Source organism: Elgaria multicarinata, chromosome 11 (genome assembly GCF_023053635.1).
Source record: "Elgaria multicarinata webbii isolate HBS135686 ecotype San Diego chromosome 11, rElgMul1.1.pri, whole genome shotgun sequence".
Taxonomy (NCBI): Eukaryota; Metazoa; Chordata; class Lepidosauria; order Squamata; family Anguidae; genus Elgaria; species Elgaria multicarinata.
Window position 1 is genome coordinate 17,170,015 of NC_086181.1, and position 15,870 is coordinate 17,185,884.

General features: G+C 49.1%; 2 protein-coding genes across 4 annotated transcripts in view; one reads left to right on the forward strand and one right to left on the reverse strand.

Annotated features, from left to right (window-relative positions):
- CPT1C (carnitine palmitoyltransferase 1C) overlaps positions 1-12,319 on the forward strand; it is a 55,431-nt gene extending 43,112 nt beyond the window's left edge. For all 3 annotated transcript variants that reach the window (XM_063137333.1, XM_063137331.1, XM_063137332.1), the window contains 8 exons: positions 66-171; positions 319-435; positions 1,756-1,920; positions 5,554-5,688; positions 8,088-8,240; positions 9,159-9,272; positions 9,555-9,647; positions 11,886-12,319. In XM_063137333.1, the coding sequence (XP_062993403.1) occupies positions 66-171; positions 319-435; positions 1,756-1,920; positions 5,554-5,688; positions 8,088-8,240; positions 9,159-9,272; positions 9,555-9,647; positions 11,886-11,984 (982 nt within the window). In that variant the 3' untranslated portion in view covers positions 11,985-12,319. The remainder of the gene's footprint in view (positions 1-65; positions 172-318; positions 436-1,755; positions 1,921-5,553; positions 5,689-8,087; positions 8,241-9,158; positions 9,273-9,554; positions 9,648-11,885) is intronic.
- A 2,385-nt stretch (positions 12,320-14,704) lies between these two features.
- Positions 14,705-15,870, reverse strand: part of TSKS (testis specific serine kinase substrate) — a 34,550-nt gene continuing 33,384 nt past the window's right edge. Inside the window, exon 12 of the mRNA XM_063137334.1 lies at positions 14,705-15,028. Within this exon, the coding sequence (XP_062993404.1) occupies positions 14,854-15,028 (175 nt within the window). The 3' untranslated portion in view covers positions 14,705-14,853. The remainder of the gene's footprint in view (positions 15,029-15,870) is intronic.

Sequence of the window (15,870 nt, forward strand, 5' to 3'; positions counted from 1 at the left end):
AGCACGGCAAGAATCTGGATCGCCGATGGCTTGACGGATCTTTCCTTCCACCTCTCTTCCCGCAGGTGGTTTGACAAGTCTTTCACCCTGGTTGTTTACCGCAACGGGAAGTCTGGAATCAACGCGGAGCACTCCTGGGCTGATGCACCCATTATTGGCCATCTCTGGGAGGTAAAGGCCCAGTTGGGTCCTCTAGGATGGGATTGGAGTGGGGAGAAGGACTCCTAGGGTCAAGGTGGGAGGTACTCACCCACCGCAAGAGGGCCAGGAAAGGAGGCAAAACAGCTGAGCTCTCACCTGGTTGCACTGTTTTCACAGTACACCCTGGCCACAGATGCGTTCATGCTGGGGTATGATAATAATGGGAACTGCAAAGGCGACATGGACTCCAGCATCCCTCCGCCCCAGAAGCTACAGTGGGAGATCCCACCAGAGGTGAGTTTGAGGTTAGGGTGGGGACCAAGTGGTATTGGGACAAGACCAGCTGAGATACAGTATGTGGGCTACACCTGCCCGTGAATCAGCACTGCTCAAGCCCTCTGCTCTGCTGCAAAAACCCCAGAACCCATTTCCCAGTCTTCAGTCTTGGAGGGGAATCAGTGTGTGTGTGGGTCAGTAATGCAGTGAATGTGGTCCTAGAGCAGGCTTCCCCAACTTGGTGTGGCCCTTCTGTCTAGGGAGGATTGGAGCTGTAGTACTACACATCTGGAGGGCACCAGGCTAGGGAAGGCTACTTTAGCTTCTGAGAGGTGTAAAGATAAAGCCATCTCCCCTTGGGGAACAGCTGGCCCCCAGTGTGGATTTAGGTAAAAATAATAATATATAGGGTCTATGTTGCATCTCATGCTCACAGGTCAAATCTGGCCCACCTGGGGTCCCCAAATCTGGCCCTCCATGGTTCCCCAGATGGCCCCATCCCCATCCCCTGGCCCGACCCATTTCCCCTGACCACTGATCATTTAGTGTTTTCCTGTTTTTTCCCCATTCTAAAAGTTTTAAATGCTTCTCTACACATAAGAAAAAAATCCCACAGCCTGACCTGGGCTTTCGTCCTCCACAGTCTTTCCACCTTCATGACACTTTTACATGCAATCATGTGAATTTGGACTAAAAACTTCTGTTCTTGGAAAGCCTCCATTGTGTTTAGTGAGATAGCGGCATCTAGTGGCAGAATTATAGCGAAACGCTGGCTCCAAGGAGATCCCGCAATATTCCAGCGATAACTTCGTGAACTTTTATAACTGTTATACCACTATTGGGAGCTATAAAATGTAATAAATAATAATAAATAATAATAACTTTAAATACCACATTATCTCTGATCTTTTTTAAAACGAGAGTACCGGGGAGAAAGTGCGGGAGACGTCCTGCATGTTGACGACGTCGTGTAATGAACACGCAAACTTCCGTGAGAGTGCAATAAATTGATTGTTTAGAGAAGCTCTAAGATTTAGTTACAGGCAGTAAACTTTTAAGCTAAAAGCTTCTGGTATTTTTGACCTGGCCGCTTTTTGCTTTTGGCCCCCACTGCTGGAATTCGTCCCCGAGAGCTTCTCTGAAATTGAATTCAGCCCTTGGGATGAAAGAGGTTCAACACTGTTAGTTTACGTTATTGCTTGCTTGGAGATGACGGACGGGAAAACCCTTTGGGTAGAAATGGGGAATTTGGGGAGTGGGCGAATAACAGGGGGAAGAACGGACTTTTCCCTTCTCTGCTTTGTGCCCTCATTGCTTCCTGTCCCCCTTTGTCCATAGTGTGAGCAGGTGATCATGCAGTCCTTCAGTGTGGCCCAGGCCCTGGCCAACAACGTTGACTTCAACACCTTCACCTTCCGGAACTTTGGCAAAGGTCTCATCAAGAAATGCCGCACCAGTCCAGACGGCTTCATCCAGCTCGCCCTCCAGCTGGCGCATTTTCGGGTATGACACTTGGCAGGAGGAAGGTGTTGATAGGCAGGCAAGTGGGCACAGTCAGACCGAGGTTGGCTGCCAGGCCATAAATGACTTGGGTGGCTCACAAAGAGTGACAACTAACAGCCAGGTGAGTTGGAGAAAGACTCTTCTCTCTGGGCCAGATTGGCTAGTGAGGCTGGTGGGTTTTTTCAGCAGAGCATCTGCTCTGTTCTTGTAATTTGAATTTTGTAAAGGCCTGTGATTTCACAAATGCGGTGGTTTGGGTTGCTGTGCTTCCGTCATGAGAACTGGGGTTCTCCTAACCTAATGGAGCTATTGACTGGGCTCACACAACATGCTAACCCACATGGTGGAGGGTGGGTTGTTGTTGAACTGTGGGTTACTTGTTGAACCATAGGTTAGGATATTGCTTGAACCAAGGATGTTTTCTGCAGGGTGGCTTGTTAACCATGCAGTGTGGCTTACCTTTCTCGAACAAGCCACCTTAAGAACCCATGGTTTGTTTTCAGGTTGTTCAGAGTGGTTAACAAGCCACACTGCAGAAAATGTCCCTGGATTCAGACAGCACGCTAATCCATGGTTCATAAGCCCGTGCTTTGAGATCTTCTGGAGAAGCCCTTCTTTCAGTCCCACCTTCTTCACAGGCACGCTTGGTGGGAACATGGGAGAGGGCCTTCTCGGTGGCTGCTCCGGTGCTCTGGAACTCTCTTCCCGGGGAAGCTAGGCTGGCTCCCTCCTTGATGGGCTTTCGGAAGCAGGCTAAAGCTTTTTTGTTCCAGCAGGCCTTTGGAGAATAGTCTGGCCCTCCATCTGTGTTAATGTCTTATAATTTTGTTGTGTATTTTAAATGTTTATGGTTTGGTTTCCCCCCCTCCCCATGTATATTTTAAACTTTGTAAGGCCGCCTTGAGGCCCAGCATTGGGCAAAAGGCGGGATACAAATAAATATAATAATAATAATAATAATAATAATAATAATAATAATAATAATAATAATAATAACAACACATAAGGAGTGCCACGCTGGATCAGACCAAGGGTCCATCTAGTCCAACCAGCTGTCGACCAGGGACCAATAAAGCAGTACATGGTATAACAGCAGCCTCCCACCCACAGCAACTGGTGCACACAAGCTTACTGGAGACAGCACACAACTATCAGGGCTAGTAGCCAAGGATAGCTTTCTCCTCCAGGAATTTATCCAACCCCCTTTTAAAGCCATCCAAATTGGTGGCCATCACTACATCTTGCGGTAGTGAATTCCATAATTTCACTATGTGCTGTGTGAAGAAGTCCTTCCTTTTATCTGTTCTGACTCTCCCACCGATCAGCTTTGTGGGATGTCCCCTGGTTCTAGTATATTGAGAGAGGGAGAAAAATGTCTCCCTAGCCACATTCTCCATACCATGCATAATTTTGTACACCTTTATTATGTCTCCCCTTAGCCTCCTTTTTCCCCAGCTAAACAATCCTTCCCTCATAGGGCAGATGCTTAGCCCCATAATCATTTTTATTGCCCTTTTCTGCACCTTTTCCAGCTCTGTAATATCCTTTTTTAGGTGTGGTGACCAGAACTGTACACAGTATTCTCAGTGTAGTCCCACCATAGATTTGTATAAAGGCAATAGAATACTGGCAATTTTATTCTCAATTCCTTTTCTTATAATGCCTAACACAGAGTTTGCCTTTTTTTTACAGCTGCTGCACACAGGGTTCATATTTTCATCGAGGTTTCCACCACAACCCCAAGATCTCTTTCTTATTCGGTCACCACCAGCTCAGATCCCATTAGGTTATACTTGAAGTTGGGTTTCTTTTGCCCCAACTTGCATCACCTTACACTTTGCTTACATTGAACCGCATCTGCCATTTGGACGCCCACTCCAGTGGGTTGCCAACAAACAACCCATGGTTCAACAGCAACCCATACTTAACCATTGAATGTGGCGCGTGCCGTGTGTACAGGCCCATTGTTATGTGTGCTCCCACTCTCATGGCTGCTGCAATTCAGATTAGGTAGGCAATGGGTTAAGAATGTAAAAACATAAGAAGAGCCATGTTGGAGCAGATCAAGGATCTGTCTAGTTCAGCGTTATGTGCCTTGGCCAACTAAATGCCTATGGGGAGCCCACAAGCAGGGCATGTGCAATAGCACCCTCCTGCTTCTGTTCCTCACCATTGTCTCTGCAGAGGCCACCAGTGAGGGAGGAAGCAGCAGCCAGGCACCTCTCCATCGTGCCTGGGTCCAGCTCCAGCTGAGAGCCCCCTCCCTCCTGCTGTCAACTGTCTCTGCAGAGGCCACCAGTGAGGGAGGAAGCAGCAGCCAGGCACCTCTCCACCGTGCCTGGGTCCAGCTCCAGCTGAGAGCCCCCTCCCTCCTGCTGTCAACTGTCTCTGCAGAGGCCACCAGTGAGGGAGGAAGCAGCAGGCAGGCACCTCTCCACCGTGCCTGGGTCCAGCTCCAGCTGAGAGCCCCCTCCCTCCTGCTGTCAACTGTCTCTGCAGAGGCCACCAGTGAGGGAGGAAGCAGCAGCCAGGCACCTCTCCACCGTGCCTGGGTCCAGCTCCAGCTGAGAGCCCCCTCCCTCCTGCTGTCAACTGTAACTGCTGAACTTTGCAACTAAGATTGTAGTGCCTGAATTTCCTTTCCTTTCCCCCCTCCTCCTCCTCCCTCCCAATCCCCTTTCCTTTTGTGTCATGTCTTTTAGATTGTAAGCCTGTGGGCAGGGACTGTCAAGAAATACTTTTGTAAGCCGCCGTGAGAGCCTTTTTTGGCTGAATGGCGGCATAAAAATCCTTAAATAAATAAATAAAAAATAGTATACACAGGCATACTGCCTCTAATCCTGGAGGTAATAATAGCCGTCATGACTAGTAGCCGTTGATAGCTTTATCAGTGGCTACTAACCAGTTGGCTACAAGTAGGACATGACGTCCAAAACCAACTTTGTGCTGTTGTTCCCCGGTAACTGGTATACTGTCTCTGATTCTGGAGGTAATATATATATAGTCGTCATGACTACTAGCCATTGATAGCTTTACCCCTCATGAATCGGTATAACCCCTTTTTAAAGCCATCCAAGCCAGTGGCCATCGCTACCTTGTGTGGTAGCAAATTCCATGTTTGAACTGTGCGCTCTGTTAAAAGGAGCTTTTATTTATCTGTCCTGAATTTCCTACCAGTCAGCTTCATGGGATGACCTCGGGTTCTAGTATTATGAGAGAGGGAGAAAAATGTCTACCTATCCACTTTCTTTGCACTATGCATAAGTTTGTACACTTCTATCACGTCTCCCCTCACTCATCTATTCTTAACCAGTCCTAGACGTTGTAACCTTTCTGCATAGGGGATTTGTTCCAGCCCTTTGACAATTTGGGTTGCTCTTTTTTTTTTGGCGCTTTTTCTAGCTTTTTGAGGTGCAGTGATCAGAACTGTACACAGTATTCTAAGTGTGGTTGCACAATAGCCATTATGAGATGGGCAGTTTTAATTTCAGTTCCTTTTCTAATTGTGTCCCAGACGGGATTTGGTTGTTGACTTCCATCTTGTTCCACTCCAGATCCAGACCAACTCTGTCCCTGTACTCAGCTAAGGATTCCTTTCTCCCTAATCAGCATTTCCTCCTCTTGCCATTCTAGGACAAGAATAAATTCTGCCTCACCTATGAAGCATCCATGACCCGACTCTTTCGGGAGGGACGCACAGAGACGGTCCGGTCCTGCACCATTGAGTCCTGTGCCTTTGTCAAGGCCATGATGGATCCCACCCAGAATGTGAGTCCTGAAATGCAAGTGGGGTTGGCGTTTGCAAGAAGATAGTAGGGATCGGGTCCAAAATGCAATGTTATAAGAGTCCTGCATGTTGGACTAAATTAAGCAGAATGATGAGGTTTGCATACATCGTCATGATTATCGCCATCATCATCATCAAACAGAGATGGGGAACTTCTGGCCCACGGCCCAAATTTGGCCCTGCCATGCCAGCCCATCCAGCCCATGGGGGCTCAGCTGAGACCCCACCCCTTCAGGGCTGGTGGAGAGAGGAATCCCTTCTCTTATCTCTGCTAAGTGATTAGAGATAACAGCACTGTTCCCTCCCGGAGCGGTCGAGACGTCTTCACGTCCTCCCCAATGGAGGAACCTTCAGCCAGGGACTACATGCTCTCAAGGGGGAACCTAGCTCCACCCTGGGATGTCATTCTGCCTGCAGAGGGCTAGGGGCAGGTCAGCTCCCCCCCCCCCTCCAATTTAAGTTCCCCCATCCATCATTTATAAAGTGCGCAAAGTCTTCTAAGCACTGTACAGATATTGACGGATATCTTTCTCCGGCTCACAGTCAAATAGACACGATACACAAGGGAAAAGAGATGGGCAAGAATAGGAAAACAGCTGTACTTTAATGTTTTTACAAACTTAATTTCCCTCCCTGCCTCTTTTTCTTTTTTTCCTTGTGTGTGTGTGTGTGTGTGCAGAATTTTCAATTTTCAATTTATTTTGCATCAGAATTTGGCATAGGGAACAATAGCATGAGGGTTGGGTTAGGAGATGTGCTGAATGTTCCACCTTTCCCATACATGTGGCACCACTTCATATACCTTTTGCTTTTTAATTGCTAATTCCACGTCTATGAAGACTAGAAACTTGCTATTAAGGTGGTGGTGGTGGTGGGAAGATTGGCATAAGGATTGTTTAGGTTTTCATGATTTGCACCAGTAGCCACTGGATTAAAATTCATGCTGTACTGGACATCATGAGTTTAGCTTTCCACGTTCCTCACCTCCTTCCTATGGATGGATGTGACTTGGATAGGGAGGAGGAAGAAGTGAGTGGCTTGTTTGTTTACATCGGGGGGTGGACAGTGTTTTGCCCTAGGCCTAATTTCAACCCTTTTCTGAAATCAGATCAATTTAGATCTCTGGCAAGAACAATCTGTCCTTCTACAGCAGCTTACAGGGCAGAGAGAGAAAGAGAAAGAAGGGGTGTCAGAAAGAAAAGAGACAGAGCAAAGGGGGTCGCAGAACGAGAGAGCCGAAAGGGATAACCCCGGCCAGTTTCAGCTTTGGCCTTACTCTCCACCCGCCGTCATGCCCTACCCAACAGATAGTGCATGAGAGAGAATGCAGCTCTTGACAGAAAAAGTTCCCCTCCTCTGGTTTACACTATTTATAAGCCGCCCCATTACAAAGATGTTCTATTGGCAGTTTACAACATGAAGATAAAAGGAATTAAAAATTCCTGGATGCATGGATGCCATGTAGCATCCCATAACAACCAGGATGACCAGGGGTCTGGAAACGTAGCCCTATGAAGAGAGACTGAAAGAACTGGGAATGTTTAGCCTGGAGAAGAGAAGATTGAAGGGAGACATGAGAGCACTCTTCAAATACTTAAAAGATTGTCACATAGAGAAGGGCCAGGATCTCTTCTCGATCCTCCCAGAGTGCAGGACACGGAATAACGGGCTCAAGGTAAAGGAAACCAGATTCCAGCTGGACATCAGGAAAAATTTCCTGACTGTTAGAGCAGTACGACAATGGAATCAGTTACCTAGGGAGGTTGTGGCCTCTCCCACACTAGAGGCCTTCAAGAGGCAGCTGGACAACCATCTGTCAGGGATGCTTTAGGGTGGATTCTTGCATTGAGCAGGGGGTTGGACTCGATGGCCTTGTAGGCCCCTTCCAACTCTGCTATTCTATGATTCTATGATAACCCCGGCCAGTTTCAGCTTTGGCCTTACTCTCCACCTGCCGTCATGCCCTACCCAACAGATAGTGCATGAGAGAATGCGGCCCTTGACAGAAAAAGTTCCCCTCCTCTGGTTTACACTATTTGTAAGCCGCCCCATTACAAAGATGTTCTATTGGCAGTTTACAACATGAAGATAAAAGGAATTAAAAAATAACTTATCGTTGCAGCATGAAACCTCGAACAGCAACTCTCAGAGCTGGGCAGGGGGACGTTACACTGTTGGGGTGCCACCACTGAAAAGTCCTTCCCCCCCCAGTAGTCATCTGCTGCGTCTTAGCTGGCTGGGGTACCCAACGAAAGAACTATGTGGTGTGGCGACCCTTTAAGTTAATTTGGAAGGCGGCGTTGGGAAGCTGGGGTAGTCTAGAAGATGTCGAGGTGCGGGAGAACTTTCTGTTTTCATGCCATTCCGTTTCTCATCCCAGGATGGCACAAGGCTACGCCTGTTTCATATGGCAGCTAAGAAACACCAGCACCTTTACCGGCAGGCCATGACGGGTGCTGGCATTGACAGGCACCTCTTCTGCCTCTACGTTGTCTCCAAATATCTTGGCCTGGACTCACCCTTCCTGCGTGAGGTAAAGGCTGTTGGGACTCTGTGTGTGTGTGTGTGTGTTGATGGGATTGGTTCTCTGAAAGTGAGGCAAGTCTTTCCAAAGCAGACTTCTCCAACTTAAATGTGTTGGATTGCAATTGCCATCATGTCCAGGCAGCATGGAAGATGGGAGTTGTAGCTAAACTCATCTGGAGGACACCAGTAGGAAAGGCTGAGATGTAGGGGAGATGTAGGTCTTCTTAGGGCACAATCCTATGCATGTTTAGATGGGAGGGCGGGGAATCCTACAACTCCTAGCATTGCTGGCTAGGGAATGCTGGGAGATGTAGGGCTTTTTTCTGTCTAAAAATGCATAAGGTAGCACCCTTAGTGACTCTGCTATTCCTAGGATATATTTTGAACCAATCAGAAGATAGTTAAAAGGGCTACCTCTTTCCCACCTCCCCGGTTCTTGCCCAATCAAGGCAAAGCAGGCAGTTGTGTTCATCACACTGTTGCTTGGAATTGCCCTATTACAAATGTTTAACAAACAAGCAAGTCTTTTAACCAGCTTCTTGCTTGAGGTGGCGCCAGCATTTGTACATTTAAAGGTGCAATCCTAGGCATATTTAGACAGAAAAGTGTCGTGTCGGGAGTTCCAGGACTTTTTTCTGTCTAAACACACATAGGATTGTGCCCTAAGATTCTGTATTGATGCCATAAGATTACATCTCTTAACACTGCCTTACTTTAAGGCTTACTTTTTAAAGTACAAGCCTCCTTGGCCAAGCTTGCTGGGGATGATAGGACTTGTTGTCCAGCATATCTGGACCTCCCCGTTGTGTCAAGAAGGCAGAATTTCTGAGGAGAACAGCGTGGCAGTAGTGGTGTTGGTGGAGTGGGAGTCAGTGGTGGCAGAACTCCCCATGTGACCCTTCGATTCCATTCTGTTCTCGGTCAGGTGCTGTCCGAGCCGTGGCGCCTCTCTACTAGCCAGACTCCCGTTCAGCAGATGGAGCTATTTGACCTCGAAAACCATCCAGATTACATTTCTTGTGGTGGTGGATTTGGGCCGGTGAGTGGGGTTAGAACTCCTGGGTTCTTTGGGGAAGGAAAGTGGAGGCCTAAATGACTTAGAGCTGGGGGTGGGGCTCTAAGAGTGAGAGTCAGGACTCCTGGGTTCTCTAGGAGAAGAGAAGTGGATACCTAATGATGTACAGCTGGTGGGTGTGGGTGTCTGAGAGCTAGGACTCCTGGGTTCCCTAGAAATACTCGCCTCCTGTCGGAAGTCATGTACGTCTGCAATTGGAAGGTCTGTCTCATGCTTCTTTTTCCCCTTCCCTCCACCCTGGGCTAGGTCGATGACGATGGATATGGAGTGTCATATATAATTGTGGGTGATGATCTCATCAACTTCCACGTGTCGTGCAAATGCTCCAGCCGAGAGACGGTGAGCGAGTTTCCCCAGGAGGGGAGAGTAGGGCACCTTGATAGCTAGGGAGGCAGGGCCCGGTGTACACCAAGCTTCCTAGACACTTCTGGATGGCATTGGGGTCAGGAAAGATTTAGATCCTTTCTACATGAGGCACTTACTGTAAGGCTGTGATTCCTCACTCACAGTAGTTTGTGGGTGCTTTATACAATGTTATCATCCTCCATTTTTTGGAACTGTTTCGAGTTTTGTTTTTGTTTTTTAAGGAAGAAAGTTTGGTATGAAAACCTCATGTATCTGCAGTTTGAATAGCAAACTATGCTATGCATAGCACTACCTAGTGGTTGTGTAATGGAATATATGCAAAGGCAGAGCCCCTGATTAAAAAAAAAACACATGTAAAGGAGCCAATCTTAATCTCACAAAGAATCTGAAAGAAGCCTCAGTAAAGTGGTGGGTCAAAAGCCTCATGTAGAAATGCCCTTCTTCTCTGGATCAGACTCCTTAATGACTCTAGGTTTTCTCTTTGTTTTCTTGCTTGCTTGAGTCATCTGGAAAGGGTTGTGGTGCACCTTGTTTGCTATTGCCTACTAGCCCTGATGGTAGGCAATAGCTGTGTGCTATCTCCAGTATTCGAGGCAGTAAGCCTGTGTGCACCAGTTGCTGGGGAACATGGGTGGGAGGGTGCTGTTGCACCAGGTCCTGCTTTGTTGGTCCCTGGTCATCAGCTGGTGGGTGAACAGAGTGCTGGACTAGATGGACCCTTGGTCTGATCCAGCAGGGCTCTTCTTAAGTTCTTACTTTCACAGCACTGTGGGGCCCCTGGATTGGACTGTGTGAATGGTCCTGCCTTGTAGCATAAACAGTATATGTGTGCGTGTGCATGCAGCTGGATTCCAACCTGGATTGGACTTCTGTAACTCTATGGAAACTTCCCCCTATATATCAGCTGTTAGTGAATTCTACCTAGATATTTCAAGATTTTCTGCAGATCCTCAGAGCAAGAACTATTTGCATTATTTTTTATGTACCGTATTTCTTCGATTGTAAGACGCCATCGATTCTAAGGCGCACACTAATTTCAGTGCCACCGACAGGGGAAAAAAGCTTTGATTCTATAAAACTCTCGTCATGAGCAAGATCGCACGCGCTTGGACGACATCGCACGATTCCGGATTGTGGCGGCGAGAAGGAGGGAGGGCGGGGGCGGGGCCTGTTGTCAAGGCCAGCCAACCTCGCACTCCCAGGAGGCGGGAGAAGGAAAGGGAGGGGGCGTGGTGTGTTGTGACGGTCCGACTGCACGCCCCCCCCGCCACACACGCTTTCCGAAGAGGCCTCAAACTTGTGCCGCGCTCTCTATGCTCCGCTGTGTGCCCTTCTGTCCCTTGTCCTCTCTATGCCTTGGCCTCACATCCCCCCCCCCCCGTTCTAGCCTTCGTAGTCTGAGGCGGCGCTTCCTTCTCGCGCTCCGCCTCTCCCTCGTGAGCCGAGGGAGGCGCTTTCTGAAGCAGCGCTAGGAGAGCCTGGCTGAAGGTGAAGAAGGTGCAGGAGCTTGAGGGTTGGAAGCGTGAGGTACGGAACTGGGGTGTTCCCCGGAGGGCAGGCAGAGAAAGGAGGAGTAAGCCTGGCAAAGTGGGGGCGGCCGGGTGGGGAAGAGGAGACGCAGAGGCATCGCCCTGGCAACATGAGGGGAAGGACGTGGGGGGCAGTGGCGGCATCGCCCTGGTAACGGAGCTGAACGGGATTGAGGGAAAGTCGCTTTGTGAGGTGTTGCCGTAGGCGCGTGAGGCGGTGTGGCGCTGAAAACAGCGGAGAGTCTCGTGGCCCCTTAAAGACTGACCCATTTATTCGGGCGCAAGCCTTCGTGGACGCTGTGCCCACATCATCACGCGCAAGTGGACTGTGTGCCCGAATGTATGTGTTATTAGTCTTTACGGTGCCACAAAACGCTTGGCTGTTTTTTGGTGAGGCTTTTGAGAGAGCCTTTCTTAGGGGGATTATATGGACTTTGAACTGGGGTTTTCTGTTGGTAGTGGAAGCTGGTTGGCGCCGAAGGGGTGGGAAGAAGGGGTAGATACCGTATTTCTTCGATTCTAAGACGCCATCGATTCTAAGGCGCACCCCATTTTTAGACCTGTTTATTTAGGGAAAAAAGTGCGTCTTAGAATCGAAGAAATACGGTAAGTTCACCCAGTCAGGTATACTTATAGATGTGCCAAGTTTCCAGACTTCATTTTCTCTTCTTTTTTTCTGCAGAATGCACACCGATTTGGATTAAACATCCGGAATGCCATGGCGGACGTCTTGGCCCTCTTTCAACTAGACCAAAAAGTCTCTGCCAGCCATAGCCAGTGACTGAATAAATGCCAACAGGATTATACAACCAGCCACTAAGACACACTTTTTGTGTGTTTTTCTGTTCTGTGATCTGCAGGGACATTTGGAAAGAAAGGGGGGCGGGTGGGGTGCACTGGGGGGTAAAGCCTGAGGATTCCTACAAGCACAATGGAAGGGCGAGATACTCTCCTGCTCTTGGATTTTGGGGTTTGGCCCCTCTACTGGATACTACAGCCCTATCTGCAAATGACACCCACCCACCCACCCAGGCAATATTTCCATGCTTCTAGGGTGGTAGAGGTCTGATGGATGGGCCTGACGGTCTGGTCTCCTGGGTTCTTTTGGGGCCTTTGGATGGATCAGGAGAGTTTGGAAACTTAGGGAGTCTGGTTTCTCCTAGGCTCCTGTTGTAGGCTGTTCAGGATATTTTGAAGGGTTTCTTCAGCCTCCCGTCTCCACCAGTTAAGAGTCTATTCTACTTGCACTCCGGCCACCGCAATCCACAGCAGCTGGCTGCATCTCCTTTCTCGCGCTTCACTTTCGGAGGATTACGTCCGTGTGGCTGCCGCTGTTACCTTGTTCCCACAAGGCACTGCAGATGGAACGACGGGTGAAGTTGGGCAGGGAACCTAGTTTCTTATTTCTCTTCACCCTGTTCCATCCTCAGTTTCTAGGATAATGGGAATCCCAACAAATTTAATGCGGGGAGAAGCGATCTCAGTTTTACTGCAGGGTTTTGTAGCGCACGAAATGCCTTTTTGGGGTGGGGAGGGGGATGAAGTGGGCTTGTGAGGAGAGGCAGCAGAACAGGTTTGTCTTTTCTCTACCATTTTGGTTTGTTAGCATCACAGACCTGAATAAAACCACAGGGTGGGAGATCTTACCACAAGCAAGCCTGTGTGGCCTTTGTCAGCTGGGGGCCTTGGGCAGTGGAGGGGGGACCGTGACTGTGTTTGTGTGTTGTGTTTGTGTGTTGTCAAGCTCTGGGAACACGTGATGCCATCCTGCTTCTGAGAAGGGTGTGGCAGAAGGTATTGGGAGAATACATACGTAAGGGGAGAACCATCCTTGTCCCCCGAGTTTTCAACTTTACCATCCCTCTCCCCCAAGTTTGCAATGTAAGACTGGGCTTAATGTAAACCAGGGGTGTTGAACTTCTTTAAGCTCGAGGGTCAAATTTCATTCCAGAGAAGCTCTTGTGGGCAACATTCCAGTAGCGCGTGGGGCCAAAGGCAAACGGAGCAGGACCAAAAATCCCGTCACAGTTGAATCTGAAGCTCTTGCTGCCAGTGACTAAGCCTTAGGAGAGATCTTTCGATGCCTTAGAACGGGGCAAGGGAAAACATGCAAAAGCCAGGAAACGACCGAACGACCAGTAGCTGAGGCCAGGTTGGGGCAGGTGGCCTGAGGTTCGACATCCCTGATTTTAATCAACGGCCTATTTTTGTCGCAAGGACTGAACCCTGGAATTGATGGAATGGGATAGGAAGAATACCTTGCATAGAACGTATTGGTGAAGGCGCCCCAAAATAGAGGTTTGGGGTGAGAAAATGGAGGCACTGGCCCTTTAAGTGTAGGCGTTTGAAGTGTCTGGGATTAGGCACAGCTGCCATGTTTCTGCCCAGACATCCAGACTGACTATTTGGTGCAGCTCCTGTACTGCTCTGCCTCCTTGAAAGCAAAGATTCATACCATAGCAAGACAGTCGCCACGTTTTTCGAATCTCACAGTGAGGCTGTGCTTGGGACAGTCAGTTCTCAAACAGAAGGTCTCACAAAGCTCTTAGCCTGGGGTGGTGGACTACAATTCTCATCTACCCCAGGTAGCGGGGCTGATGGGAGTTGTGCTCCAACAATACCTGAAGTGCTACCACAGGTTCCCTGCCCCATCCCAGCAGAGCAGGGGTGGGGGAGCGGGTAGGTGTGCTGGTTTCCTGCTGGCTTGACTCTCACTTTCTGGGTTAGCTGTTCATTCTTCTGTGCTCACTTGATAGGAGAGAGACAGAGCTGCGTCTCTCAGAGGTTATTGCACCCAAAAAAGTTAGTCCAAGACTCAACTCAGTCCCCAAACATTGACCCTGTTCAGATGACACGCAAAGCCACGGTGGTCAAGCATTCTGAGCTAAACTTTATGGCTCAGCGTATTGTGCGAACCACTCATAACCACGGTGGTAACATAACCACAGTTGAAAGACGCTCACTAATCATTTGCTGCAAAAGGGTTAGCGGCCTAACCGTGGCTTAGCATGTTGCTCACTGTGAAACGGATCATCGCTCAGCAAGAGCCAAAGAGCACGTTACACGAAACGTGTAGCTGTAAACCAGGGAGCCTTTTTGAAGTGGAAAAGCCACTTCCAAGGGGGGCAAATCAGGAGTGGAGAAGTGGTGGATGGGAAGGCCACACTGAACCCTTTTCACCACTTCCCAATTTCCCCCTAAGCCGACCCCTAACACTGGCAGTGTTTTTAAATTCACATTCCCTGCATCTGAAATGATACAGAGGCAGGGGGGAGGTTGATTTGGAGCAGGGAGGCAGCAGGTGGAGAAAGCCCAGACCCCTTGCCTGCCACGTCTCTGCTTTTCGGCGCTCACTCCTCACCTGCTGCTGCTTTGCTCATGAAAGCCGACAGCAGGGCTGCATGAAACGTGCGCCTTAGCCCTAAGCCCCCTAGCCATTCAGATCAAACGTTATGCCCCAACGGGTAGCTCCACTGCCAATTCCTTGGCTGGCTCCCCCGTCCCGTCCCGTCTCAATGACTCTTTCCGTGGGTTTGACCGTGCAACGAATCCGAACGAGGACCGCTCTGTTCAAGTGGGTGGTCTTCTCCTGGAGCCTGTTCTCCAAAGGAAATGGGACGAAGCAGGTCATGGTCATCTTTCTCTCTCTTTTATTGGGGGATGTGATTTAGTTCAGCAGGGCAAGAGCTCCGCTTGGTGAGGGCTACAGGGGCAGCTATGGAGGCTGCTGGGGACTGGGGCATTCCTTCCTGGGAGACCAGGGACAGCTGCGAGTGGAGGGAGCTCAGTTTGTTCTGGAGATAATCCAGGCTGGTGGCCTTATCCCTGCCAGAAGGGAGGAGAAAGAGGGTGTGAGAAAGAAGGCTCCGTAATTTGACACCCCAACTGACAGAAAGCCTAACCAATCAAGACCCCAGCTGGGCTTGTCCTCTCTTGGCCCATCACTTGCACAGCCCCTTTCCCTGGCACCATAATAGGACCAAACTTGATGTGGCCCCAAATGCGTAGCGGTGGTTTTAAGTAATAGCTGCTGGGGGGGGGGGGGGAGAGGGTATTTTTCTCAGGGCTGTGGCATATGGAGAGTGGAGGGTGGTGGTTTTTCAATTCTTTCCTCCCCTGCTACAGTCCTAAAGAAAATCCCACCCCTTTTATAAGACGGGCATCAGAAGTTGCAATCAGCACTATCTTCAACAACAACAACAAATGCTTTGCTTCCCCTTTGTGAAAAGGAGAGACAAAGTGAACCAGTCGTAGGATTTAATCTTGGAGACGCACACTTTTCAGACCCCTGAAGAAGGCCCAGGAATATACAGTGCAGAGCCGAAATGCGCTGAGGTGCTCCGAGGAATAAAACTTTTTTTTACGTGCTGGGATTTTGCGTCTCCTTTTTACCGTGTGATGACGGGTGTTTTCCAGTTTTGTCTTGACTCTGCTTCCCCCCCTCAACTCAATGACTGTTTTACTCCCCTGAAGATTGAGAATCGGAGTCAGAGAAACAATCAAACAACTGCCTTCCACCATAATGAAAGTGACACAGAGGATACCTGTATTAACTAGGGCTGTCAACCAAGGAAAAGACATCTGAGTAGATTAAAACTCATGAGAGTTTTAAGCAATTAGATTCAGGGGTGGGCAGAAAGATCTCCTGATGTTTCAGACTTCACTCC